Raw genomic sequence first — 27,400 nt, 5'->3', positions numbered from 1 at the left:
CGATAAAATACATCTTACGGGGGTTCAAAACCAAGGTTGTTTATCATTATGCACTTAAGGGTGCCATACTTAAGGGGATGTCAATTCAGGTCACAGACACATAATAAATATACAGTTTTAGAAGTTTACAGGAGATGGGCCATAATTGGTTCTGCGCTAACAAAATCAGTATATTACAGCAATTTTCCAATAAATGAAAGTCAAGAGAAATGGGTGCTTTTCCTAATTTGCACGAAGATTATGAGCTAGTAGGGGCTTCGCTCTGAATCCCTGATTTTCCAGGACCACCACCTAACCCCTAAACCCAGCCTAAAACACTGAAACCAATGTCACTTTTTGCTTCTCTTAGTTTATCACCAACTCCTAGAGGACCTCCATAGCGCTTCTAGATCTGATCTTTCCTTTTAATTTTTCATGCCATGGTGTTAGTCCTAACCTTCATAGTTTGTGGCTGACCACTTTCTCAAATGTCCTTATCATTATCCTTCCTATGAAGCTATTATTTATTATGTATGTATTTGTGTTTGGATAAACACACCGGATCCTATTTATAGTTACAGCTAACATTTCTACCACATGCCAGGGACTGTGCTAAGCACTATCATTTAATCTTCAAACTCTGAGAACCAGGTACAATTATTATCCCAACTTTGCAGCTATAAAAACAGAGGCTTAGAGACTCAAGTCAATACCTAAGGCCATAAAGTGACTAATCAGAACTGAGACTTGAATCAGCTGATAATCACCAGACTACTTTTATCATGCAAGTGGATGATAAAAAGTTAGCTCTGGGGGCTTCCCTGGTGGCACAGTGGTTGAGAATCTGCCTGCCAATGCAGGGGACACGGGTTCGGGCCCTGGTCTGGGAAGATCCCACATGCCACGGAGCAACTAGGCCCGTGAGCCACAATTGCTGAGCCTGCGCGTCTGGAGCCTGTCCTCCGCAACAAGAGAGGACGCGATAATGAGAGGCCCATGCACTGCGATGAAGAGTGGCCCCCACTTGCCGCAGCTAGAGAGGGCCCTCGCACAGAGACGAAGACCCAACACAGCCATAAATAAATAAATTAAAAAAAAAAAAAAAAAAAAAAGTTAGCTCTTACCAAGGGCCTCTCTAATCAAAGTCAACCCTGCTCACAGGCTTCAAAGTCTCCCAGCATTTAACTCCCTGGCCCTAGACCTTCAGTGGTGCCTACTGTGAAGCTAACTAAACCCAAAGGTTCCTTCTTTTACAAGGCTTTCTATATTTCATCTGCAAGTCTTCAAGGACTTTTTTACTCACCTTTTTAAGGAGTTTCCCAGACTAGTAACATCTGACTAAAAACAAAATGAAATCTACCATGTCTTGATGCCAGCAGGAAATACTGCCAGAAAATAATCAGATTGAGTACATTTAGTGAGTACTCACTGCATCCAGGCCCAGTTCCATGGGCTTTAAACATATTAAGCAATCAGGTCTTCACAGCAATCCTATGCAGGTAATGTCATCAACTCCTTTTTCAGATGAGGAAATTGAGATGAGGCTCAGAACACAGCTGATAGGAACAACTGGGATTTGAACTTGGGCAGTAAGGCTCTAGCGCTCGGGGTTATAACACTACTCCACGATGCCCCACATTTCTATTTCTTCTACTACTACCCAGAACCAGTGCCATATACTATGAATGATATAAAAGAAATACAATCCATGGTCTTTTCCTTAAGTTTACTATCTAACTAAGAAAACTTTTCTTAAGGAAAATATTAGGAAGAAGATAATAATACAGTAATTTTGTAGAGTGGACTACATACGGTAGCAACATAAAGATAACTTTAGAACATCTAACTTTTAAGAAAAAGCATGATAGGGAAATCACATTTCCTAAAGCTATTTGGGCAATCACACAACACTTCCATACAATTATACAACTGTGTACCTTAAACAATTATTTTACTACAGTGATCACACATAAGTTCATTTGTTTTTAACCTGCCTCTTTTCCTGGCCAATAAATTCCTGGAAGGTAGAGGTGATGACTAAACGTTCTCCTTTATGACCTGTGAGCAGAGTCTGGTGTTCTGCAAACAACTGACACTCCATGAATGCCAGATGGCAAAGGTGAAAATAAAAGCACCACACAATGATTACTAGGACCATAACATTGCAACTTATGGGCTGTTTTTAAAAATCGTAAGTAACATGCAAAAGAATGGATGCTTTTAAAGAAATAAAACATGGACAAGATCAGAGACTGAAGAATGTATTTATGCTCAAGAAGCACTAACCCAATGCATAGGTGCCAACATAGACTGACATCACTTGGATTGTCAACACTGATTATGATCCCTCCACCATCCCCCACTCTGTAAAAGACAATCAGCACCCGCCAGCCCTTGGACACTGGCAATGGTACCATATTCTCAGCCTCTCTACCTCTGCTGCAGAAGCACAGCCACAATGACTGCTGTGGGGGCTTACTGCCCCTGGCAAAGCTGGCAACAAATTACAGCTCCTGAATATATCTAGGCTAATTCTCATTTTACTAACTATACTTCTAAACTATACTGCTTTCTTTACTCATAAAATAAACTGTCATCCAAATAAAAACCATTATTCACATGCTTAAGGCTGCACTTTTCACCTAATCACTACTGACCATGCCATAAAAGTTACACTTTAAAAAATGTTTATGCATAAAAAAGGACTGCACACCTGGATAGCCTCCTGAGACCCAACATCTCACTGTCAAGAGTGTTCCTGGGAAAGCAGAAACAAACATTACATGTGAAGAGAAACAAAACAAGCAACATTGGAGGTCATGTACAAACCAAATATGGTTGAGAAAAAAGAGGATTATTCAATCCAAAGGATAAAAGGTTTTAAGAATACTTGGAACATTTCAACATGGAAGATAGCAGGTGGATTTTTGGGTAGAGGGTTTGGGGAGAAGAATGCATTCCCAGAATGAAGAGAACATACCCGCAGTAATTTTTCTCACAATCTTTGATACGAAAAAAATAAGGCAAAGACAGAATCATACACAATACTTAGGAGTCAAGTCAAGTGGTACTTGAAAACTTGGCCCTGACTTCTCTGGATAAGCTTAACTTAACCTACTAGGCTGTCATGTTTGCCTGAATTCTGGAGAAGTCTGTTTCTTATTACCAAAACCTCTTAACATAACTACCTTCTAAAAGGCTGGTTATGTTATTTCCTTTGTCACAGTCCAAAGTATAGGACTTGCTTCTGTCAACCGCTTAATGTGTGCTCATACCTGTATTTCAAACCCAGATATGTTATTTTATTGCTTTAGCTATGATTTATATTTGTTCTTCTCTTACTTGTATTTTTCACTTCATTAAACAAAACACTTCCTAAGAAACCTGTGCACAAAAAGACTTTTTGTCTAAGGTGGGATTTTATTATTTCAAGAACATAATGCTTTTCTTTTTATGGGAGGTTTTAGAATAATAACTTTCATTTAACCTATTTGGGTTGTCCCACAAAGTACAAGCCACAGATATTTTTTTAAGGCTCTGGCCTGGGCTAATGCGTCCTTGGAACTGTTTTCTGAACACTCAACTAGTTTAAGATCTCTCTTTTCATTCAGTGTTGGCACTAACTGTACCATCACTTTTGCCTCCATTACCTTCTTTTGCCTGAGAAGTTTTTATCTTTGATTGGTGACTGATCTGGAAAACACAGGTGATGCTGTAGTAGTTATATAATTACACTCAAAGATGTTCTTGATTTGATGCCTCTGATCTGGTTTCACATTTTTCCTCCGTTGTCCCTGGTATAACAAGGAATTAAGAACTTGGAAGGATGAAATTCATAGGCCAGTAATGGAGGAGACTCACATCTCAGGGCACACCAATCAATTTAGTTACCTTGGCATAGCATAGCAAAGTTATTTTCAAAGTTAAAAAAAATTTCCCAAATGCTATTTATAGGGAAAAACAAGACAGCTTGTTTTTTCTAAACCACTTTTTAAAATCCTCAGGTCTCAGTGGATCTACTAATACATGAACAGAACTGTATTAATAGTTACTAATGATTTCTTCACTCAATTATGAATCTGTCAAGCCCTGCTATTAGTGATGGAACTTATTCCTTGTTTAAGGTATCCTCCCTGCTGTTACAAAGATGGTGAGACAGTTAAGGCTGAGGAAGAATACGGTGTTCCACAAAGATCAGGCCAGAGAAACTCCATGTGGGAGGCGCAGACAAAAGAGATGGTCTTGCATGATTCTTTACAGGAGTCCAGCTTCAGAATCTCACAGTAAGGCCCCCCTCCATAAAACCCGTGAGAAAAAGGAAGGGTTAGGGAAGTTGACAGGAAGGTTAGAAAGAAAAGAAAACCAAATATCTAGCTTAACCTTTTATGAACTACAAGAAGTTATGACTTGGTATTTTACAATCTGACATCCTTAAAATGGCAAATAAAGATCAGATTAACAAGGAAAAACAAACAGGTAAGAATAATGACTTACTTCACTACAGTGGTAGTACTGATTTTTTTTTTGTAATTCACCATGTAGAAATTACCTAAATTAGATTTAAGGAGCATTCTTAAATGCCACATTAAAACAAAATAACCTGTACAGCAAAAAGAATAACATGTTTTGCCAAGCTACATAAGTAGTTATTTTTATCTATGTTATCTAAAGCCAATATGGTACAAAAAAAGCACTAATCATACAATTTACAAATGAATTTTTAAATGTTATAAAATAGTTAAAGCTTATAAGATAATTCATACTTGACAGCTTAAAGAAACTGTACTTTTCTGCACTTAAATCTAAAACAAAATAAAAAGAAACTGAGAAGATGTCTCCAGCTATAAGAAGAGTATCTACCTTTTTCTTTTGGCACTACCAGTATCAGAGGTTGCTGAAGAAATCATGCTGTCTCCATCCTCAATGTCATCTCTCCTGGCAAGCTCCTTCTTCTTTGCCTAAAACAGAGCAGACCCTGGGAGTCAAGCTCACTCTGCCGAACACTTCTAGAATATATAAATATTAAAAGACCCATGGCCTCAGATGCGCTCCAAGGTGTGCCCTCAGAAAGGATTCAATAAACTCATGGACACTGTACAATGATTAATTAGCCTTAAGATGTCCCTTCTCCTAGGACCAACCCTACCTTAACAGAAACAGAGTATAGAACCAAAGAAATAAAATCTAAATGACAGAGTATCATCTGTGATTAGAGGGAAACTTCCTGACATCCCTAAAATTATTCCCCAGGGACAAATCCCTGCTTCTTCCACTCACAAAGCTAAACCAGTCTAAACTATTATTTCTACTCTACATGGTCCTGAAAACTCTTAAAAAAATATTCAGCAGTACTTGTGGCTAAAATGAATGACGTGATATTGCTGGAGGAAAATCATGTATCTTAAAAGAACACACTCAAAATGTGTAAAATTATTTCAATTATACATACAACAACTTAGCAAAGCCAAGAAATCATACCTGCATGACTTGCTGCAGTTTTAGAACTCGCTTGTAGATGGCTGAGTTGGGAACATTATAGCGTTTGGCATTTTCAAACATTAAATTCAGATCACACTCCAAATGATCTAAAGTTTCATATTCTTGATTCTTTAGCTTTGTTCTGTGAAAGACAAACACATGGCTAGAATCTTCCATTATGAAAATTATGAAACACACTTCCTGAAAGTCCAGTGCAAAAATCCTGACAAGCACTACAAGGTATCTTTACCAGTGATACTGATTAGAGGCCTAGAAGTGACAATTTCAAAATATAGAGTGAAGAGGCAAAAGCATCATTATATTTAGACAATATGACAATTTAACTGAAAATCCAAAAGAATAAAACACTATAAGAAGTAATAACAGAACCTAGTAAGGTGGTCAATTATAAAGCAAACATATTAGCAAAAATCCTAAGAGAAAAATCCTGTTAGTGGCTAACATGCAAACCCTAAGAAGAGAAAAAATCAGGGAGGTTTTAAGCTACCTTAATGAAGAATCATGGTGATCTACACATTTTAGAAAATAAAGAGGCCATTCCACTAGCTGAGGGTTAAAGGAAAGAGAAAGTACTGGCAACTCCATGAAGGAGCGTTTAGAATAATACACATTTAACCTCCAGGCGAGTTGCATATGGGCAATGAAGAGCGGTCCTTTTTGTTTTTTGGCTGCGCTGCGCAGCTTGCGGGATCTTAGCTCCCCAACCAGGGACTGAACCCGGCCCCAGCAGTGAAAGCGCTGAGTCCTAACCACTGGACCGCCGAGGAATTCCCTGAAGAGCAGTCTTAAGATAATAAATGAGAGGCAGATATGTCAGAGTCCCTTCACTACTCCTCCTCCAATACAAACATTTGTAATTAATTACGATGGCTTAATATTGAGGTTTTTACTTACCCTAAGTCTTAAGAATTCCGATAGCTGTCTCAGACACTAAGGCTATTACTAACACCAACTCTCATAAAGTCCCTATACAAAGTAAGGCTTATGTTAGAAAAGTCGAACTTGGAAGAAGGTTGCAGGCAGGTGACTGGGCGGGCTGCGGATTTGCCTTCTTTTGAACTAATCTACTTAATTAGACTGAATTTTAAAAGACTGAGGGAGAAAAGAAACTAAGGACAAAAATCAATCAATTAAAAAGGAACCTCTTAACATCTACAAGACTGTCACCATCTTTTCCAAGGCAAAGAGTACAAAAAACAATTTCTAGTCCATTTTCTTAATGAAAGGCAGCCTTAATTTCCATGTTATTGTTCATTTTTATTTTATTTTTTGGCCATGCCACACGGCATGTGGGATCCTTAGTTCCCCGACCAGGGATCGAACCTGGGCCCCTGCAATGGAAGTGCCAACTCTTAATCACTAGACCGCCAGGGAAGTCCCTCCATGTTATTTTTAAGAAGGCCAAATAACTAATTTTCTATAACCTACTCGCGTACAAAACCTCCAAAGTTTGGATTAAATAAAAACACCATAAAACTTTACTGATCAAATAAGGAAAACAGACGTTACAAATGCAAAACCACAAAACATACGTTAGGCCACCTTATTCCTAGAATCCAGCAAGTACAAGGATTTTAATTCCTACTGTATGGAAAGTTTGTTAACTGCCATGAAAACATCATTTAAACACCAGCTTACTCTGACCTTGCCCATTTAATTTTACTTGCGTCTTGCCTCTATCTGGGTATACTACAAAACCTAACCCACACTGTAAGAGTCACAAAACAACATGTTTTATAACATTATTTATTTCCTACTATTGTTAATGATATTGTGATGGTTCAAGTATTTTGTCTGGCTGAATTCCCAATGATCATTTTAAGATTTTCTAAACAGAAAAGGGAAACCACGATGAACCATCTCTCAGGTACTGTTTCAGCTAATGAGTTCTCTAAGAGCTGACAATGCTTATTCTGGAGGTTTAACTACAGATACAAAATTTAAATGCAGATAAACTGTTGTGATTAAAATATTGATAAAAGGTGTAAGAAGAGAAATTCTTGCACAGTTATAAGAAAACGAACAGTTAAATTCTGAGCTGCATGACTTTTTATAATTCATAATCTGACACAAAAATGCCTAGCTGGAACATCTTTTATTTGCCTCTTGACTCTACTGCAGTACAAAGAACATCATTTGTAGTTAATCAAATTTATTTCTCACTTTTATATAGGAGTGATATTTAAGCACACTTTAGACATGTGAAAAACATTTTTACCTTTATTATCTTTATCCATTTTAGAAAGGAAGATACATGTGCAGGCTCAATCACAAGAAAATAGATTTATACTGAGTAATGTAGAAGATATCTTACCTGATCTGTTGTAGTGATATGGGCATTTTAATTTGCTGATAATAATCAGGGTATTTTTTCTTTGAAGGCAAATGGAAAAAAGGTTCAGCTATTAGCTGCCCTTGGTTATTCCGACAGCTCCTAACTGTGTCGTAAAGCTGATAAAAAGGATTTGAAACATCCATAAATGAAGTAATGCTCTCTGCTTCCGACTCTCCTTCTTCATAACGTGCAGCTACAAAGACATAAAAGATATTTAAAAGGGACAGCAGAAACTAACACAACACTGTAAAGCAATTATACTCCAATAAAGATGTTAAAAAAAATATTTATAAGGGGAAGAAACAAACATTTTTTTAAGCTCATTTAACAACCTTCCAGATTATGCTATATATGTTTGAGAATACTTGTTTTAAAAGAATAGTCTCTAGGCTTCATAAAGATGCTGTTAGTAATGCTTAGTAAAATTGTATGTTTACTCAGAGAAATGCTACACAGAAATAGAATAGAATGTTACATAGTAAAAGTTATACCATCTTTAAAAGGTTACAAAATAGTTTCTCTGCCATCTTCTGAGACTCCTTGCTTATGTGTGCTTGGACAAGAAAAGGAGCAAGTAGCCATTCTCAGATCTCAGAACTAAAGTGACAGCATGTAGCTTAGGATAGTATAAATGTAGACGGGGCTGATACTGACAGATCTGATTTAGCTTTAAGTCTCTTTGACTTTGCCCCACTGACCTATAGCATCCCTTAGGAATGATGTTTTCCTTTATTGAGAAAATTTTTAGGTAGAAGCTAATCATAAAAACACCAAAACAAAACATGTAATCACTTCTATAGAAATACAAAATATATTGCTGATTTCTCTGAACTCTTAAACAGTATATAATGACCTGATTTAAATTTTTTCTTAATGGATCAGGATAACCAAAATCACTATGTGCTCCCAGGTAAGTATGATAATCACTTATTAAGCACTTAGTTATTTATTAAGAGCTTGATAAGCACCACCCTCAGGTAATCCTAACATCACCACACAGAACAGGTATTGTCATTTCTTTTCCAAATGAGAAAACTGGGCATGAGGAGCTGATGACTCGGCCAAAGTCAGCTAGCCTGTAAAGCAGTTGAGAAGGGATTTGGATTTAGTCATGCAGCTAGAAGGAAAGACAGAATCTGAAACTACGAAGTCTTTTCTGACTCCATTACCTCGAATCTTTTCATAAAGCTCTTGCACATCTTTTACTGAATTTAAACCTAGGTATATGTTTTATTGCTACTGTAAACTGTATCTTTTTAAAAAATTACATTTTCTTTTTATGGCTGATTCCGGAAATGAAGGAGATTTTTTTTCTTTTCTTTTCTTTTTTTTTTTTTGGCTGTGCTGGGTCTTCGTTGCTGTGCGCAGGCTTTTCTCTAGTAGCGGCGAGCTGGAGCTACTCTTCATTGCGATGTGCGGGCTTCTCATTGCAGTGGCTTCTCTTGTGGAGCAGGGCTCTAGGCACGCAGGCTTCAGTTGCAGCACGCGGGCTCAGTAGCTGTGGCACGCGGGCCCTGGAGCACATGGGCTTCAGTAGTTGCGGTGTGCAGGCTCAGTAATTGTGGCGTGTGGGCTCTAGAGCACGCGGGCTAGGTAGTTGTGGCACGTGGGCTCAGTAGTTGTGGTGCACAGGCTTAGTTGCCCTGCAGCATGTGGGATCTTCCTGGACCAGGGATTGAACCCGTGTCCCCTACATTGGGAGGCGGATTCTTAACCACTGGACCACCAGGGAAGTCAGAAGTAGATTTCTGTATAATAATCTTACATTAGCATTTTATTATTCTTATTAATTCTAATAATTTATCTGTAGCTTTTTAACTAGAAAACTCAAAAAATAATCTATCAACTGCAATCCTTATAAATCCTTCTTTTCTGATCCTTATAACTTCACTGTTATCAGTGTATGCTGGCTAGTACTTTGACCAAGAGGTAACAACATTCTTAACTTTGTTTCTTATGGTAGGGGGAATGCTACAAATACTTCTCCAATGAAAATGGAGATGCCCTTTATCAAGTTAGGAAAGATCCCCTTCTATTCCTTTTGCTAAGCTTTTATCATGAATGGGAACTGAAGCATTAATCAAATGCATTTGCTAAGCCAATAGTATGGTTTTGCTCCTTTAATCTACCAATGTAGTGAATAATACTTTTTTCTAATGTTGAACTAACCTAGTATTCCTGGAATAAACCCAATTGTGTTATCATGTATTATCTTTCATATATACTGCTAGATACAGTGTGTTTATATTTTGTTTAGTTTTGGTTTTATATCAGATTCAAAGAATGAATTGGGGAGCTCTTTTTTATTCACTGCTGAGGTTTATGTGTAATTCTGTTCCTTGAATGTTTGACCTGGTGTTTTCTATGCAGGAATGTTTGCGATTAGTAATTTAATTTCTTTAATGGTGATATAACTAATCAGCCTTTTTATTCTTGAATCAGTTTTTAGGCATTTATCATTTTCTAGGAATTTATCCATTTCATCTAAATTTTCAAATTTATTTGCATTATGCTGTTCTTACATTCTTTTGTTTTCTCTGTATGCTCCCCCTTTCCCCTAATATTTTTTATTTGTGCCTTCTGTTTCTTTCTTGATAATCTCACTACAGATTTACCTATTTTATTAACCTCTATAACAGAAAAACTTTGACTTTATTTATGTTTTCCATTATAGATTTCCTTTCTAATGAATTAACTTCTGCTCTTTATATTCTTTTTTCTAACATCTCTGCTCTTATTATTATTTACTTACGTTGGATGCTTATTAGTTCACTGACTTTCAGCTGCTTTTCTTTCTAAACAGAAGCAGTCAGACCTATAAATTTTCTTCTGAAGTATCACTGTAACTGCACCCCCACTGTTTTGGTATGTATCATTTTCATTATTGTTATTGTTCAGTTTCAAGTAATTAAACTTCTATTATAATTACTCCTTTTAAAAATTTTATCTTTGGGACTTCCCTGGTGGTCCAGTCGATAAGACTCTGTGCTTCCAATGCAGGGGCCCGAGTTCGACCCCTGGTCAGGGAACTAGCATGCATGCATGCCACAACTAAGAGCCTGCATCCCACAACTAAAAGCCTGCATGCTGTAGCAAAAATCCGTGTGCTGCAACTAAGACCCAGAGCAGCCAAAATAAATAAATAAATATTTTAAAAAATTAATATCTTTTCATTATTAGTTGCTATCATAGCTGCACTGTGCTCAGAAACATGGTCTGTATAATACCCGATCTTTCAAATTTGTTGAAATTTGTTTCATGGCTAAGTACATGGTCAATATTTGTAATATTCCATGTGAACCAGGGAAGAACATGTATTCTCTAATTGTAGAATACTTGTCTGTTATAATCATCTTGTTGTGGTAGGCTGAATGATAGGTTCCCACATACAACCATGTCCTAATCCACAGAACCTGTGAATATTACCTTATATGGCAAAAGAAACTTTGCAGATATGACTGAGAGGAATTTTGAGTGTGGGAGATTATCCTGGATTAATCTCTGGGCACTAAACATAATCACAAGGGTCTTTATGAAAGGCAGGCAAGAAGGCCAAAGGAGGAAGGAGACGGGGTGACAGATGCAGACTGGAGTGCTGTGTTCTAAATGGAGAGGAAGGGGCCATGGAATACAGGTAGCTCTAGAAACTGGAAAAGGCAGGGAAGTGTATTATCCCCTAAAGCCTCCAGAAGGAACACTAGCCTGCCAACAACCTGATTTTAGACTTCTGACATCCAGAACTGAAGAGAATAAATTTGTGTGGTTTTAAGCCAGTTAAGTTTGTGGTAATTTGTTTTGTTTTAGCAGAAATAGGGAACAAATACACTTGTGAGGAAGTGTATTCATGTCTTCTCTGTCTTCACTGTTTTGGCTGTTTATCTAGCAATTGAGAGAAGCAGGCTTCCACTCTAAGGGCAATGTTTTCACTTTCTCCAAGAAGTTCCATTTGTTTGTTTCATGTATTTTGAGCCCTTTTATAAATTATCTTTCTCATGCGATAAACCTTTAATCATTATAAGGTGAATCCATTTTATCTTTGGAAATGCATTGTTTGAAAGTCCATTTTAAGAGAAGTCAATGTAACTACCCTTTGGTTATTATTTGCCAGGTGTATCTTTTTCCATCCTTTGACATTCAACTTTCCAGTACACAGTTTTATATTGAAGATGTATCTCTTGTAACTAGCATAGAACCTGATTTTTTAAATATCCAATCTGGAACTGTCTTAATTGGAAAATTTAGGCCACTAACACTGATTTCTGATATAATTTTTGGAGTTGTTTCTCTCTATCCCACTTTTTCTATGTTTCCTTTTGCCTTCTTGCCTTATTTTGTGTTGGTGGGAGAAGACTGCAAGCTTTATCTGTTTTTTCTTTTTCTATTGCTCACTTCATTCCTCTTCTTATAGTGACTGTGGATGGGTGCTCTTCTGCACCTCCTTCTCCACCCCCTTAGGGATATGCAGTGTGGTTTGCCTCTAAAACAAATCACCTCAAGAGGCCAGGACACACTTTGAATTCTTATGCCTTCTTTCCATCAGCTCTTTCTTGTTGCTCCAAGATCATGAGCTATCCTTTCTTTGCTATTTTCACTGTACCTACCCCTAAGTTGTTTCCAGGAGCAGCAAGTAGAAAACCAAATATATTAAAACCTCAACTAAATTAAGGATAAACAGGTTCTGAATAATAGCCTGAAGGATCTACTACATACAAAGTTGGTTGGCATCTACTTTGTTTTCTTAATACCTGAGGTTACTAAATTAAGAATCCTCTTGTGACAAAGGTACTATTTATTAGAAAAAAAAAACAATAAATGCTTTTTAAGAATTTTGTAAGTGGTATGGTCTTCCTTCAATTTGTTATATTACTATAAGGTTAATGAAGTAACCAAATGTTGGAAGGAAACCTAAACATAACATGTGTGTCACTTTTACAGTTAGCACAAAACAAAGATAATGAAGAGATAAATTTTCTTTCACTTTTTGATAAGGCCCGATTTAAGTTAAAAAAAATTTAATTCTGTAGATGAGTGTCAAAAAATTAAATTCATACTCCAGCAGTCTAGAGTAATTAGGAAATTCTATAGACTTGGGACTTCCCTGGTGGCACAGTGGTTAAGGATCCGCCTGCCAATGCAGGGGACACGAGTTCGAGCCCTGGTCCAGGAAGATCTCACATGCCGCGGAGCAACTAAGCCTGTGTGCCACAACTACTGAGGCTGCGCTCTACAGCCTGCGAGCCACAACTACTGAGCCCCCGCGCGCCTAGAGCCCGTGCTCCACAAGAGAAGCCACTGCAATGAGAAGTCCGAGCACCGCAATGAAGAGTAGCCCTCGCTCACCACAACTAGAGAAAGCCCAAATGCAGCAACAAAGACCCAACGCCATCAAAAATAAATAAATAAATTTATTTTAAAAAAAAGAAATTCCATAGACTTAGTAGAAAATAAGACATAGCTAGAAAAATCTCTTGTGTCACACCTGATTATAAAATCAAGAGAGTAATTTCATAAAATGAATTTTATATCTACATATAAAAAATATTTACAGTAAAATAAAAAAATATTATATCACACTTAGGAGAAAGACAATGAAATCAAATATACCTCTACAGCTGTTCTTTATTACTATTTTACGAACTGTGTACTTCTACACGGATTCCTAGTGCCCAATGCCCTTTGTTTCACCTGTTTAAATGAGAATGCTGCTCTGATCATAATTTACAGCTATCTTTAGATCATAAGCTCTAGGTGAGAAGAAATTATAGTCTACTGAAAATATAAGCCTGGAAGTCTAAGATGATGTGAATGTCTCCCTGGGATTTCCTGATGGTGTCACTAGCACTCACTATCATCATAGGTTTGAAACCAGAATCTGCTAAGGCTATCAAACTAATGGATTTTGCACAAGTATTTATTTACTTTGATACATGCTTTAACACGAAATAAAGTAGTAGTAAGCTCTTGATAAGTTTGCCAACCAAGAGTGCAGTCAAAATGTAGCAAAACAGGTATGTACTCCAAAAACAGACAAACTCCCAGCCAGACCAAAATAACTATAATTTTCCTTAACCAGAAGGATCCACTGAGACACCACTTAACTAGTCACAGCTTAATGCCTACCAGCTAAAGCAGCATCCTCTTCACTTTCTGAGCCATACTGAAGTGCCATGGTAATTGCTGATAAACGACCCCCTTGGACTGCTCTTTTATTACTACAAAGAAAAACAAGCAATTAGAAGGCAGGGAGAGATGTTATAATAATTTGGTTACTTTATAGGAAGTAGGAACTGTTAACAAGGCATTCACATCAAACAAAGAGTTTCTATTCAACTGCCTCCTCAATTTACTTTGTACTTTTTATATTCCCCACAATCAATCTTAACCAAGATGCCTAATTTTTTTCTCTTAGAAAAGAGGAAGTGGCGGTAGAAAGCCTAAAGCAGGCTACTTGCAATTTGTTTTTTTACTTAAATGCAGCACTACTTTTTTAATGAAAAATAAAGATTCATTCATAATTGCTGGTTAATTCTAAATATGCTCAGATTTTACAATGAAAACAAATTCTATTATGAACACAAAATCTTTCAGCATTTTACCTCACGTTTTACTGGTAATATTAAACTCTACCTGACAACTTCTGCTTACATGTTTTCTCAGAGGTGAGGTCAGGCCTACTATGCCTTTTAAGTAAGGTATTTGACAACAAATTCTCATAATAACCCAACTACACCCAAAAATATTACTTCAAGATAGTCATCAAGAAAATGCTAGCATGCTTATCCTCATAAACACGGGTCAGCTCTCAGACTAAACACACTCTCTCTCACCGGTAGTACTTGTTAGTGGGATTTCTCTCTTCACCAAGGCTGCCTTTACTGTGCGAAGGACCTGTCAGCCTGGCTGCAGCCAAATTTGATGGAGTCCTGTCCAGAGACAAGGTTAAAAAAAACTCAGAAAACTGACAGCTGAAATCAGAATGCTGAATAACAAAAAGGAAACAACCATTTTCTTTTTCTTTTCTTAAAAAGAAACACTCAGGGACTTCCCTGGTGGTCCAGTGGTTAATATTCCACGCTTCCACTGCAGGGACCCCGGGTTCCATCCCTGGTCAAGGAACTAAGATCCCACATGCCACACGGCGCGGCAGAAAAAACAAACAAAACAACTCAAATATTTCCGAGCCTCTACTGTGCAGGAGGCTTTGCTCCAAAATCTGGGACTCTGTGGAAAAGGATAAACCAGGGCTGATCCCAGACAGCTTATGGTCACCACAGTGACCATAGGATTTAGTAACACAGCAAATGTCTGGGTCAGAAGAAAGCTTCAAAAGTAGCCACTCAATCTTTCCATTTCAGGTAGGAGGAAATGGAATCCCAGAAGTAAAAGACTTGTTCAAAGTCACAGTCCTAGCACAAGGTAAGCTAGGATGAGACTTCAGATCTCCTGATACCTGGCCATATTCTTACTGCAAATATAAATATATACTACTATACATCATATACAAATGTAATATTACAGGCATACATTGTTTTATCTTGCTTTGCTTTATTAAACTTCACAGATACTGCATTTTTTACAAATTAAAGGTTTGTGGCAACTCTGAATCAAGCAAGTCTTTCGGCACCATTTTTACAACAGCATTTGCTCACTTCGCGTCTCTGTGTCACATTTTGGTAATTCTTGCAATATCTCAAACTTTTCCATTATTATTATATTTGTTGTGGTGATCTGTGATCAGTGATCTCTGTTGCTACTATTGTAATTATTTTGGGGTACCATGAACCACACCCATATGAGACAGCAAACTTAATAAATGTTGTGTGTGTTCTGACTGCTCCACCGACCAGCTATTCCCTCGTCTTTCTCCCTCTCCTCAGGCCTCCCTATTTCCTGGGACACAACAATGCTGAAATTAGGCCAATTAATAACACTACACTGGCCTCTAAGCATTCAAGGGAAAGTAAGAGTTGCATGTTTCTCGGTTTCAATCAAAAGCTACAAATGATTAACCTCAGTGAGGAAGGCATGTTGAAAGTTGAGATAGGCTGGAAACTAGGCCTCTTGCACCAGTTAGCCAAGTTACGAAAGCAAAGGAAAAGTTCTTGAAGGAAATTAAAATTGCTACTCCAGTGAACACAGGAATGATAGCACAGTAAAACAGCCTTATTGCTGATATGAAGAAACTGTTAGATAGAAGGTCAAACCATCTACAACATTCCCTTCAGCCAATGCCTAATCCAGAGCAAGGCCCTAACTCTCCTCAATTTTATGAAGGCTGAGAGAGGTGAGGAAACTGCAGAATCAAAGTCTGAAGCTAGCAGAGTTTGGTTCATGAGGTTTAAGGAAAGAAGTCATCTCTATAAAAGTGCAAGGTGAAGCAGCAAGTAGTGATATAGAAGCTGCAGCAAGTTATCCAGAAGATCTAGCTAAGATTATTAATAAAAGTAGCTGTAACTAAACAACAGATTTTCAGTGTAGACGAAACGTACTTATCATGGAAGAAGATGCCATCCAAGGCTTTCACAACTAGAGAGGAGAAGTCAATGTCTGGTTTCAAAGTTTCAAAGGACAGGCTGACTCTCTTGTTAGGGCTAATGTAGCTGATGACTTTAAGCTGAAGCCAGTGCTCATTTACTATTCTGAAAAATCCTAGGGCCCTTAAGAATTATGCTAAATCTACTCTGCGTGTGCTCAACAAATGGAACAACAAAGCCTGGATGACAGCACATCTGTTTACAACATGGTTTACTGAATATTTTAAGCCTGCTGTTGAGACCTACTGCTCAGAAAGAAAGATCTGGAAAATAGTACTGCTCACTGAAAACGTACCCGGTCACCCAAGAGGTCTAATGGAGATACACGAGATTTGTGTTGTTTTCATGTCTGCTGACACAACATCCATTCTGTAGCCCGGGGACCAAGGAGTAATTTCGACTTTCAAGTCTTATTATTTAAGAAATACATTTCGTAAGGCTACAGCTGCCACAGACAGTGATTCCTCTGATGGATCTGGGCAAATTCAATTGAAAACTTTCTGGAAAGGATTCATTATTCCAGATGCCATTAAGAACACTTGTGATTCATGGAAAGAACATGAACATTAACAGAAGTTTAGAAGAAGTGGGTTCCAACCCTCATGGGTGACTTTGAGGGGTTTAAGACTTTAAACTACAGATGGGGTGGAAACAGCAAGAGAACTAGAATTAGAAGTAGAGCCTGAAGATGTGACTGAACTGCTACAATCTCATGATAAAACTTCAACAGTTGAGGACGTTGCTTCGTATGGATGAGTAGAGAAAGTAGTTTCTTGAGACGGAATTTACCCCTGGTGAAGATGCTATGAAGATTGTTGAAACAATAACAAAGTATTTAGAATATTACATAAACTTAGTTGATAAAGCAGCGTCAGGATTTGAGAGGACTGACTCCACTCTTGAAAGAAGTTCTGTGGGTAAAACGCTATCAAACAGCATTGCATGCTACAGAGAAATCATTAGTGAAAAGAAGAGAGAACTGATGGGGCAAATGTCATTGCTGTCTTGTTTTAGGAAACTGCCACGGTCACCCCAGCCTTCAGCAACCACCACCCTGACTAGTCAGCAGCATTAACAGAGGCAAGACCCTCCACCAGCAGAAAGACTACAACTTGCTGAAGGCTCAGACGATGGTTAGCATTTTTAAGCAATAAAGTGTTTTTAAATTAAGGCATATACACTGTTTTTTTAGACCTAATGCTACTGCACACTTAACTACAGTATGCTGTGCATATAACTTTTATATGCACTGGGAAACCAAAAAATTGTGTGACTCACTTTAGTGTGATATTCACTTTATTGCAGTAGTCTGGAAATGAACCTGCAGTATCTCCAAGGTATGCCTGTACATATATTTATATAGTACACGTTATATGTTTAATATACATTATACATAATATGATATACAATATATATGTATTTGTATAAGGCAATAAAAGTATACAGCAGTGTTAAGTCTTAAAAATTGTTTCTTTTTAAATAAAGCCCTTCAGCTGCAATGAAGGGACTGGGTAAGAGTTAACACTACTCTCTTCAGAATCATATTATCAACTGTAAATATAATCTTGAAATGCAACATGCATCTTATTTTCCACTATACTGAGAAAATTTGGCAAATAATAAAGGTACAAGGATTTTAGACATTTTTTTAACCTACCTCATCCGAAGGCTTGACTTAGTCATTTCATGATGTTCAATTTCTGCCTTTTTCATATAAAATATTTTCTTAATAGAATTTGCATCCTGTTAAGATAAAATTACTTGGCTTAGAAAAAGTACAGAGAAAACGGGCAGTTTAAAATGCCCGCAATCATGTACTGGACACTTTCTATGGCACTCCTTCCATCTGGAGTAGACTTCCATTCAATATCCAGAAAGCTGCATCCTCTAACCTTACCACAAGCCTCCAAAACATCTCCATAATTAAATACAAGTTGAAAAGCCACCTAGCTCTTTCACAATTAGTCAGGTAAGAGACAAAGACCTAATGCCGAACAGGAAACAGGGAAAAACGGGTGAAAATACAATGAACTCTACCTGTGTACACTAACCTTAAAACTGAAACAAAGGTACACTTCTAAGATTAAAGATAAGGCATGTAAATTTAGGATGAATATACTTGCTTAAATTAACAGCATATATCAAATCCAAGTTTCCCTTCTCTCCAAAATTTAGCTTAGGAAAATTAATCAGACCAAGAAGTAAAATTCTTAACTGCATCAACAAACAATTGGTACTACACTATTAAAATGTCCTATCAAGGATTAAGAATACGAGGATTTCATTCCTGATTTCCACTCAAAGTTTCTTAAAAAGATGCAACATAAAAGTTAAAATTAACTACCAAAAGAAACTGAATCAGCATTCTGTAAATCTAAATGATTTTACTCCCAAAAGATTTTCTGACCATCCTTTGCTAAGTTCCCAATGATATATTATTAATTCTAGAAATTTCTACAAGCAACTGTCATTACAGTTCATTATGTAGAAGGACTACAAAACTTCTAGGAGAGAATTGCAAAGCAATGAAATAGCCATTTTACATTGTGTACTATATACTACATAGATTGATTTTTGTATCAGTGAGGTTTAAATGCAGGGACTACATCAATATTTAACTACAAAGTGAATCAAAAATAAACCTTGTCTGACACAGAGAAAGACATACAGATGAATGGATTAGAACCAAGAATCCAGAAATAAACCCATACATCTAGAGTCAACTGATTTTCAACAGGGTTGCCAAGACAATTCAATGGGGAAAGAATAGTCTTTTCAACATAAGGTGCTGGGACAAATGAATAACACATGGCAAAGGAATGTGGACTCCTACCTCACGCCTACCTCATGTATATAAAAATTAATTCAAAATGGCTCAAAGATCTAAATGTAAGAGCTAAACTATAAAATTCTTAGAAGAAAACGTAGGTGTAAATCTTTGCAGCCTTGGATTAGGTAATGGTTTCTTAGATAAGACAGTAAAAGCACACGCAACCTAAGAAAAAACAGACAAATTGGACTGAACCAAAATTAAATACTTTATTAAAGTTAAAGACTTTTTTTTTTTTTTTTTTGCTGCACCACTCAGCATGAGGGATCTTAGTTTCCCGACCAGGGATGAATCCCGTGCCCCCTGCAGTGGAAGCACAGTGTCCTAACCACTGGACTGCCAGGGAATTCCCAAAATTAAAAACTTTTGTGCAGCAAAGGATACTATCATGAAAATGAAAAGACGATCCATAGAATGGGAGAAAATACTTGTAAATCATATGTCTGGTCTAATGTCCAGACTATGTAAAGTACTCTAACAACTCAACTTTTTATTAAAAGACAGATAACCCAATTAAAAAATGGGCTAAAGATCTCAACAGACTTTTTTTTTTTTAAAGAAGACATATGAATGGCCAATATGCACATGAAAAGATGTTCAACATCACTAATCATTAGAAAATGCTAATCAGGGAGTTCCCTGGTGGCCTAGCGGTTAGGATTCCGGGCTTTCACTGTCATGGCCTGAGTTCAACCCCTGGTGGGGGAACTGAGGTCACGCAAGCTGCAAGGCATGGCCAAAAAAAAAAAAAAAAAAAAAAAAAATGCTAATCAAAACCAAAATGAGATAGTACTTCATACCCACTAGAATGGTTATAATAAAAACAAAACTAAAAATAGAAACAAGCATTGGTGAGGATGTAGAGAAATTACACTTGCACATTGCTAGTGGGAATGTTGGTGCAGTGGCTTGAAAAACAATTTGGTGGGGACTTCCCTGGTGGCGCAGTGGTTAAGGATCCGCCTGCCAATGCAGGGGACAAAGGTTTGAGCCCTGGTCTGGGAAGATCCCACATGCCGCGGAGCAACTAAGCCCGTGCGCCACAACTAGCCTGCGCTCTAGACCCCGTGAGCCAAAACTACTGAGCCCACGCACCCTAGAGCCCACGTGCCGCAACTACTGAGCCTGCGTGCCTCAACTACTGAAGCCCACGTGCCTAGAGCCCGTGCTCCACAACAAGAGAAGCCCACACACCGCAATGAAGAGTAGCCCCCGCTTGCCACAACTGGAGAAAGCCCGAGTGCAGCAACGAAGACCCAACGCAGCCAAAAAAAAACAAAACAAAAAAACAAAAACACAACAATTTGGTGGTTCCTCAAAAAAGTTAAAAATATAGTTACCATGTGGCCCAGCAATTCCATTCTCAGGTATGTATTCAATAAAAATAAAAATATATGTCTACATAAAAACTTAGACATGGGGCTTCCCTGCTGGCACAGTGGTTGAGAATCCGCCTGCCAATGCAGGGGGACACGGGTTCGAGCCCTGGTCCGGGAAGATCCCACATGCCACGGAGCAACTAAGCCCATGAGCCACAACCACTGAGCCTGTGCTCTAGAGCTCGCGAGCCACAACTACTGAAGCCCGTGTGCCTAGAGCCCGTGCTCCGCAACAAGAGAAGCCACCACAATGAGAAGCCTGAGCACCACAACGAAGAGTAGCCCCTGCTCGCCGCAATTAGAAAAAGCCCATGCGCAGCAACAAAGGCCCAACACAGTCAAAAATAAATAAATAAAATAAATAAATTTATTTAAACAAAAAAAAACTTACACATGAATGCTCATAGCAGCATTATTTATAATAGCCCAAAAGTGGAAGCAACCCAATGCCTAGCAACTGATGAACGGGTAAATGAAACATGATATATACATTTAATTGAATACTATTTGGAAATAAAAAGAAATACAAGCTACAAAATGAATACCTTGAAACCATGATGCTAAGTGAAAGAAGCCAGTCACAAAGGACCACAAATTGTGTAATTCCATTTTTATGAAATGTTGAGAATAGGCAAATTCACAGAGACAGAAAGTAGACTGGTGGTTGCCTAGGGTTAGGGAGGTTGGGAGGAAATGAAGAGTGACTGCTAATTCATTGTGGTGATGGCTACACAACTTGGTGAATATACTAAAAGCCATTAAATTATACACTTTGGGTAAAATGTATGGTATGTGAATTTTATCTCAATAAAGTTGTTATATAAAAATATTGGTCTCTACTCTTATCAATGAAAGCAACAACAACAAAACTAACCTTGAATACTTGAGAACCAGGCTCATTATAAGTTTTGGCATTTTTTGCTAGGAGATCTATATCTTTGGCCATTGCATGAACACTCTTGTAGCTTCCATTCTACAGTAAACAACAAAATACAGCAGTTCCTCTTAAGCAACATGACCTTTAAAAAAAAAAACTCTACGTAATTTTAAACCGTCACCATATTCTAAGACTTCATTGGAAAGTACACGTGTGAACAATATATAAAGTCATCTTCTCTTTTATAAACTATTACTATGGTCCATTTACAAAAAAGTTTTTGAGATAGGTAACAAAACCAGAGCTACACTATTCTCATAAAAACAACTTATACTTTTTAAAAAATCAAAAAAGGTAAAAGTTGTTTTATTAAGCAAACATATAGTGCTTACTGTGCCAACCACTGTTCTAAATGCTTCAAGAATACTAACTCATTAAAGAGTATAGACTTTGGAGCCAGACTGGATTCAAATCCTAACTTTGCTCATTAGTTGATGACTCAGGCAAGTGACTTACCATCTCTGTGCTTCAGTTTTCTTATTTGTAAAATGGGAATAATAACAGTATCTACCTCATTGAGATGTTATAAGAATTAATTAGCTAACACATAGGAATTCTATCTAGGTGAGTGTTACTTGCTGCTATTACTGCTGAAGACGCAGGTAGGGGGGCACTCAAAGAGAACAAAGTCTCTATTTTCACTAACCTTACACTCTTAATGTCTGTTGTAGGTAACTTTTACTCTGAGATATCCTAAAACTATTTGGAAGCAAATAAAAATAATCAACAAAGCTTTTGTTCCCAATGTACCTTTCACAATCAGAAATGGCGATGACCAATGCGCTTTAATTTTTGTCCTAAGGTCAAGATTTACTATGCCAATGAAAATTTTCCTTTCCTTCTTACAGAAAAAAATGCAAAAGGGACGCTGAGTTTACTCCTCCAATGCTATACTCAGTAACATCTCTAATTTGTTTACATTATATTGCTAGTAACTCCTTATAGAGATACCTGCTTCTCTGTTTTTTTAAAAGGCCCTAAAAAATGACCACAGGCCAATCTGCCCTAAATGATGTTATTTTTACATATGGTCACCTTCATACCTGTATCCTCTGGGCAATGGTCTTGAGGTCTATAGGCTCCTTAATTATTGCATAATAGTCTGGATATTGCTGGAAGACAAAACCCAATCATGCTTAATAAGTTAAAGTATCCAGCTAATGAGAAAACAAGGAAGTATACTGACTATCTGTTAATCAATTGAGCAGCTTTGTGAGATTAAGGCTAAAGACACAGTTATACAGCATTTTGTTATATTTGAAGCAGAAAGCATTTGATTTTTACAAGCTTCATGAGATACCCAACAGCATGTTGTAGGACTTTACAGTTAGTATTTGGTAATTTTCATTATATAACTAATACACCACAATTTAATGTTTTTAAATTTTCTAAATTCACAGATCACACAATTTTAAATTTAAGATCCCAAGATATCTATGCCAGGAAATGAAGCAAAAGAACGTTTTTGAAGGGCTTATTATAATCTCTTTTAATTTAGCAATCTAAATAGCACAATTATATCCTATTTCATATAAAATAGTAAGAATCTACAAGAAGGGCTTCCCTGGTGGCGCAGTGGTTGAGAATCTGCCTGCCAATGCAGCGGACACGGGTTCGAGCCCTGGTCTGGGAGGATCCCGCATGCCGCAGAGCAACTGGGCCCGTGAGCCACAATTACTGAGCCTGCGCGTCTGGAGCCTGTGCTCCGCAACGGGAGGGCCCGCGATAGTGAGAGGCCCGTGCACCGCGATGAAGAGTGGCCCCCACTTGCCACAGCTAGAGAAAGCCCTCGCACAGAAACGAAGACCCAACACAGCCATAAATAAATTAATTAAAAAAAAAAAAAAAAAAGAATCTACAAGAAGTCAGGTTGCAAGATTTGTTAGTTTCATGTCTAACTTTTTTTTTTTTTAAGATTTTTAGAAATTTCATGTAATGTCTGAGACATTTATATTAACATATTTCCATACATATTTCCATACAAATACAAATATAAGATTTTTAGAAATTTCATGTAATGTCTGAAACATTTATATTAACATATTTCCATACAAATAACCCAATGAAAGTTTAGTATTAGTTGTTTTGTTTGTTTTTTTATACTGCAGGTTCTTATTAGGCATCAATTTTATACACATCAGTGTATACATGTCAATCCCAATCGCCCAATTCAGCACACAACCATCCCCACCTCACCGCAGTTTTGCCCCCTTGGTGTCCATATGTCCATTCTCCACATCTGTGTCTCAACTTCTGCCCTGCAAACTGGCTCATCTGTACCATTTTTCTAGGTTCCACATACATGCATTAATATACGATATTTGTTTTTCTCTTTCTGACTTACTTCACTCTGTATGACAGTCTCTAGATCCATCCACGTCTCAACAAATGACTCAATTTCGTTCCTTTTTATGGCTGAGTAATATTCCATTGTATATATGTACCACAACTTCTTTATCCATTCGTCTGTTGATGGGCATTTAGGTTGCTTCCATGACCTGGCTATTGTAAATAGTGCTGCAATGAACATTCGGGTGCATGTGTCTTTTTGAATTACTGTTTTCTCTGGGTATATGCCCAGTAGTGGGATTGCTGGGTCATATGGTAATTCTATTTTCAGTTTTTTAAGGAACCTCCATATTGTTCTCCATAGTGGCTGTATCAATTTACATTCCCACCAACAGTGCAAGAGGGTTCCCTTTTCTCCACACCCTCTCCAGCATTTGTTGTTTGTAGATTTTCTGATGATGCCCATTCTAACAGGAGTGAGGTGATACCTCATTGTAGTTTTGATTTGCATTTCTCTAATAATTAGTGATGTTGAGCATCTTTTCATGTGCTTCGTGGCCGTCTGTATGTCTTCTTTGGAGAAATGTCTATTTAGGTCTTCTGCCCATTTTTGGATTGGGGTGTTTGTTTCTTTGATATTGAGCTGAATGAGCTGTTTATATATTTTGGAGATTAATCCTTTGTCCGTTGATTCATTTGCAAATATTTTCTCCCATTCTGAGGGTTGTCTTTTTGTCTTGTTTATGGTTTCCTTTGCTGTGCAAAAGCTTTGAAGTTTCATTAGGTCCCACTTGTTTATTTTTGTTTTTATTTCCATTACTCTAGGAGGTGGATCAAAAAAGATCTTGCTGTGATTTATGTCAAAGAGTGTTCTTCCTATGTTTTCCTCTAAGAGTTTTATAGTGTCCAGTCTTATATTTAGGTCTCGAATCCATTTTGAGTTTATTTTTGTATATGGTGTTAGGGAGTATTCTAATTTCATTCTTTTACATGTAGCTGTCCAGTTTTCCCAGCACCACTTATTGAAGAGATTGTCTTTTCTCCATTGTATATCTTTGCCTCCTTTGTCATAGATTAGTTGACCATAGGTGCGTGGGTTAATCTCTGGGCTTTCTATCTTGTTCCATTGATCTATGTTTCTGTTTTTGTGCCAGTACCATATTGTCTTGATTACTGTAGCTTTGTAGTATAGTCTGAAGTCTGGGAGTCTGATTCCTCCAGCTCCATTTTTTTGCCTCAAGACTGCTTTGGCTATTCGGGGTCTTTTGTGTCTCCATACAAATTTTAAGATGATTTGTTCTAGTTCCGTAAAAAATGCCATTGGTAATTTGATAGGGATTGCATTGAATCTGTAGATTGCTTTGGGTAGTATACTCATTTTCACAATGTTGATTCTTCCAATCCAAGAACATGGTATATCTCTCCATCTGTTGGTATCATCTTTAATTTCTTTCATCAGTGTCTTATAGTTTTCTGCATACAGGTCTTTTGTCTCCCTAGGTAGGTTTATTCCTAGGTATTTTATTCTTTTTGTTGCAATGGTAAATGGGAGTGTTTCCATAATTTCTCTTTCAGACTTTTCATCATTAGTGTATAGGAATGCAAGAGATTTCTGTGCATTAATTTTGTATCCTGCAACTTTACCATATTCATTAATTAGCTCTAGCAGTTTTCTGGTGGCAGTTTTAGGATTCTCTATGTATAGTATCATGTCATCCGCAAACAGTGACAGTTTTACTTCTTCCTTTCCAATTTGTAATCCTTTTATTTCTTTTTCTTCTCTGATTGCCGTGGCTAGGACTTCCAGAACTATGTTGAATAATAGTGGTGAGAGTGGACATCCTTGTCTCGTTCCTGATCTTAGAGGAAATGCTTTCAGTTTTTCACCATTGAGAATGATGTTTGCTGTGGGTTTGTCATATATGGCCTTTATTATGTTGAGGTAGGTTCCCTCTATGCCCACTTTCTGGAGAGTTTTTATCAGAAATGGGTATTGAATTTTGTCAAAAGCTTTTTCTGCATCTATTGAGATGATCATATGGTTTTTATTCTTCAATTTGTTAATATGGTGTATCACATTGATTGATTTGCGTATTGAAGAATCCTTGCATCCCTGGGATAAATCCCACTTGATCGTGGTGTATGATCCTTTTAATGTGTTGTTGGATTCTGTTTGCTAGTATTTTGTTGAGGATTTTTGCATCTATATTCATCAGTGATATTGGTCTGTAATTTTCTTTTTTTGTAGTGTCTTTGTCTGGTTTTGGTATCAGGGTGATGGTGGCCTCATAGAATGAGTTTGGGAGTGTTCCTTCCTCTGCAATTTTTTGGAAGAGTTTGAGAAGGATGGGTGTTAGCTCTTCTCTAAATGTTTGATAGAATTCACCTGTGAAGCCATCTGGTCCTGGACTTTTGTTTGTTGGAAGATTTTTAATCACAGTTTCAATTTCATCACTTGTGATTGGTCTGTTCATATTTTCTGTTTCTTCCTGATTCAGTCTTGGAAGGTTATACCTTTCTAAGAATTTGTCCATTTCTTCCAGGTTGTCCATTTTATTGGCATAAAGTTGCTTGTAGTAGTCTCTTAGGATGCTTTGTATTTCTGCGGTGTCTGTTGTAACTTCTCCTTTTTCATTTCTGATTTTATTGATTTGAGTCCTCTCCCTCTTTTTCTTGATGAGTCTGGCTAATGGCTTATCAATTTTGTTTATCTTCTCAAAGAACCAACTTTTAGTTTTATTGATCTTTGTTATTGTTTTCTTTGTTTCTATTTCATTTATTTCTGCTCTGATCTTTATGATTTCTTTCCTTCTGCCAACTTTGGGTTTTGTTTGTTCTTCTTTCTCTAGTTTCTTTAGGTGTAAGGTTAGATTGTTTACTTGAGATTTTTCTTGTTTCTTTAGGTAGGCTTGTATAGCTATAAACTTCCCTCTTAGAACCGCTTTTGCTGCATCCCATAGGTTTTGGGTCGTCGTGTTTTCATTGTCATTTGTCTCTAGGTATTTTTTGATTTCCTCTTTGATTTCTTCAGTGATCTCTTGATTATTTAGTAACGTATTGTTTAGCCTCCATGTGTTTGTCTTTTTTACGTTTTTTTCCCTGTAATTCATTTCTAATCTCATAGCGTTGTGGTCAGAAAAGATGCTTGATATGATTTCAATTTTCTTAAATTTACTGAGGCTTGATTTGTGACCCAAGATGAGATCTATCCTGGAGAATGTTCCGTGCGCACTTGAGAAGAACGTGTAATCTGCTGTTTTTGGATGGAATGTCCTATATATATCAATTAAATATATCTGGTCTATTGTGTCATTTAAAGCTTCTGTTTCCTTATTTATTTTCATTTTGGATGATCTGTCCATTGGTGTTAAGTGAGGTGTTAAAGTCCCCCACTATTATTGTGTTACTGTCGATTTCCTCTTTTATAGCGGTTAGCAGTTGCCTTATGTATTGAGGTGCTCCTATGTTGGGTGCATATATATTTATAATTGTTATATCTTCTTCATGGATTGATCCCTGGATCATTATGTAGTGTCCTTCCTTGTCTCTTTTAACATTCTTTATTTTAAAGTCTATTTTATCTGATATGAGTATAGCTACTCCAGCTTTCTTTTGATT

At 37.2% G+C, this 27,400-nt stretch overlaps 1 protein-coding gene across 27 annotated transcripts in view; it reads right to left on the bottom strand.

Annotated features, from left to right (window-relative positions):
* The window catches only part of PBRM1 (polybromo 1), a 113,053-nt gene that overhangs the window by 60,870 nt on the left and 24,783 nt on the right, over positions 1-27,400 (bottom strand). For 15 of the 27 annotated variants that reach the window (XM_082348099.1, XM_082348109.1, XM_082348100.1 and 12 more), the window contains 9 exons: positions 22,537-22,605; positions 21,431-21,529; positions 18,005-18,090; positions 14,641-14,736; positions 13,934-14,025; positions 7,793-8,006; positions 5,458-5,599; positions 4,840-4,937; positions 2,693-2,737 (listed from right to left, as the gene is read on the bottom strand). In XM_082348099.1, the coding sequence (XP_082204225.1) occupies positions 2,693-2,737; positions 4,840-4,937; positions 5,458-5,599; positions 7,793-8,006; positions 13,934-14,025; positions 14,641-14,736; positions 18,005-18,090; positions 21,431-21,529; positions 22,537-22,605 (941 nt within the window). The remainder of the gene's footprint in view (positions 1-2,692; positions 2,738-4,839; positions 4,938-5,457; positions 5,600-7,792; positions 8,007-13,933; positions 14,026-14,640; positions 14,737-18,004; positions 18,091-21,430; positions 21,530-22,536; positions 22,606-27,400) is intronic. The other 12 variants (XM_082348089.1, XM_082348095.1, XM_082348097.1 and 9 more) reach the window with 1 other exon arrangement.

The sequence above is a fragment of the Balaenoptera borealis genome, assembly GCF_965194805.1.
Source record: "Balaenoptera borealis genome assembly, chromosome: 12".
Taxonomy (NCBI): Eukaryota; Metazoa; Chordata; class Mammalia; order Artiodactyla; family Balaenopteridae; genus Balaenoptera; species Balaenoptera borealis.
This window is presented reverse-complemented; position numbering and strand designations above follow the sequence as displayed.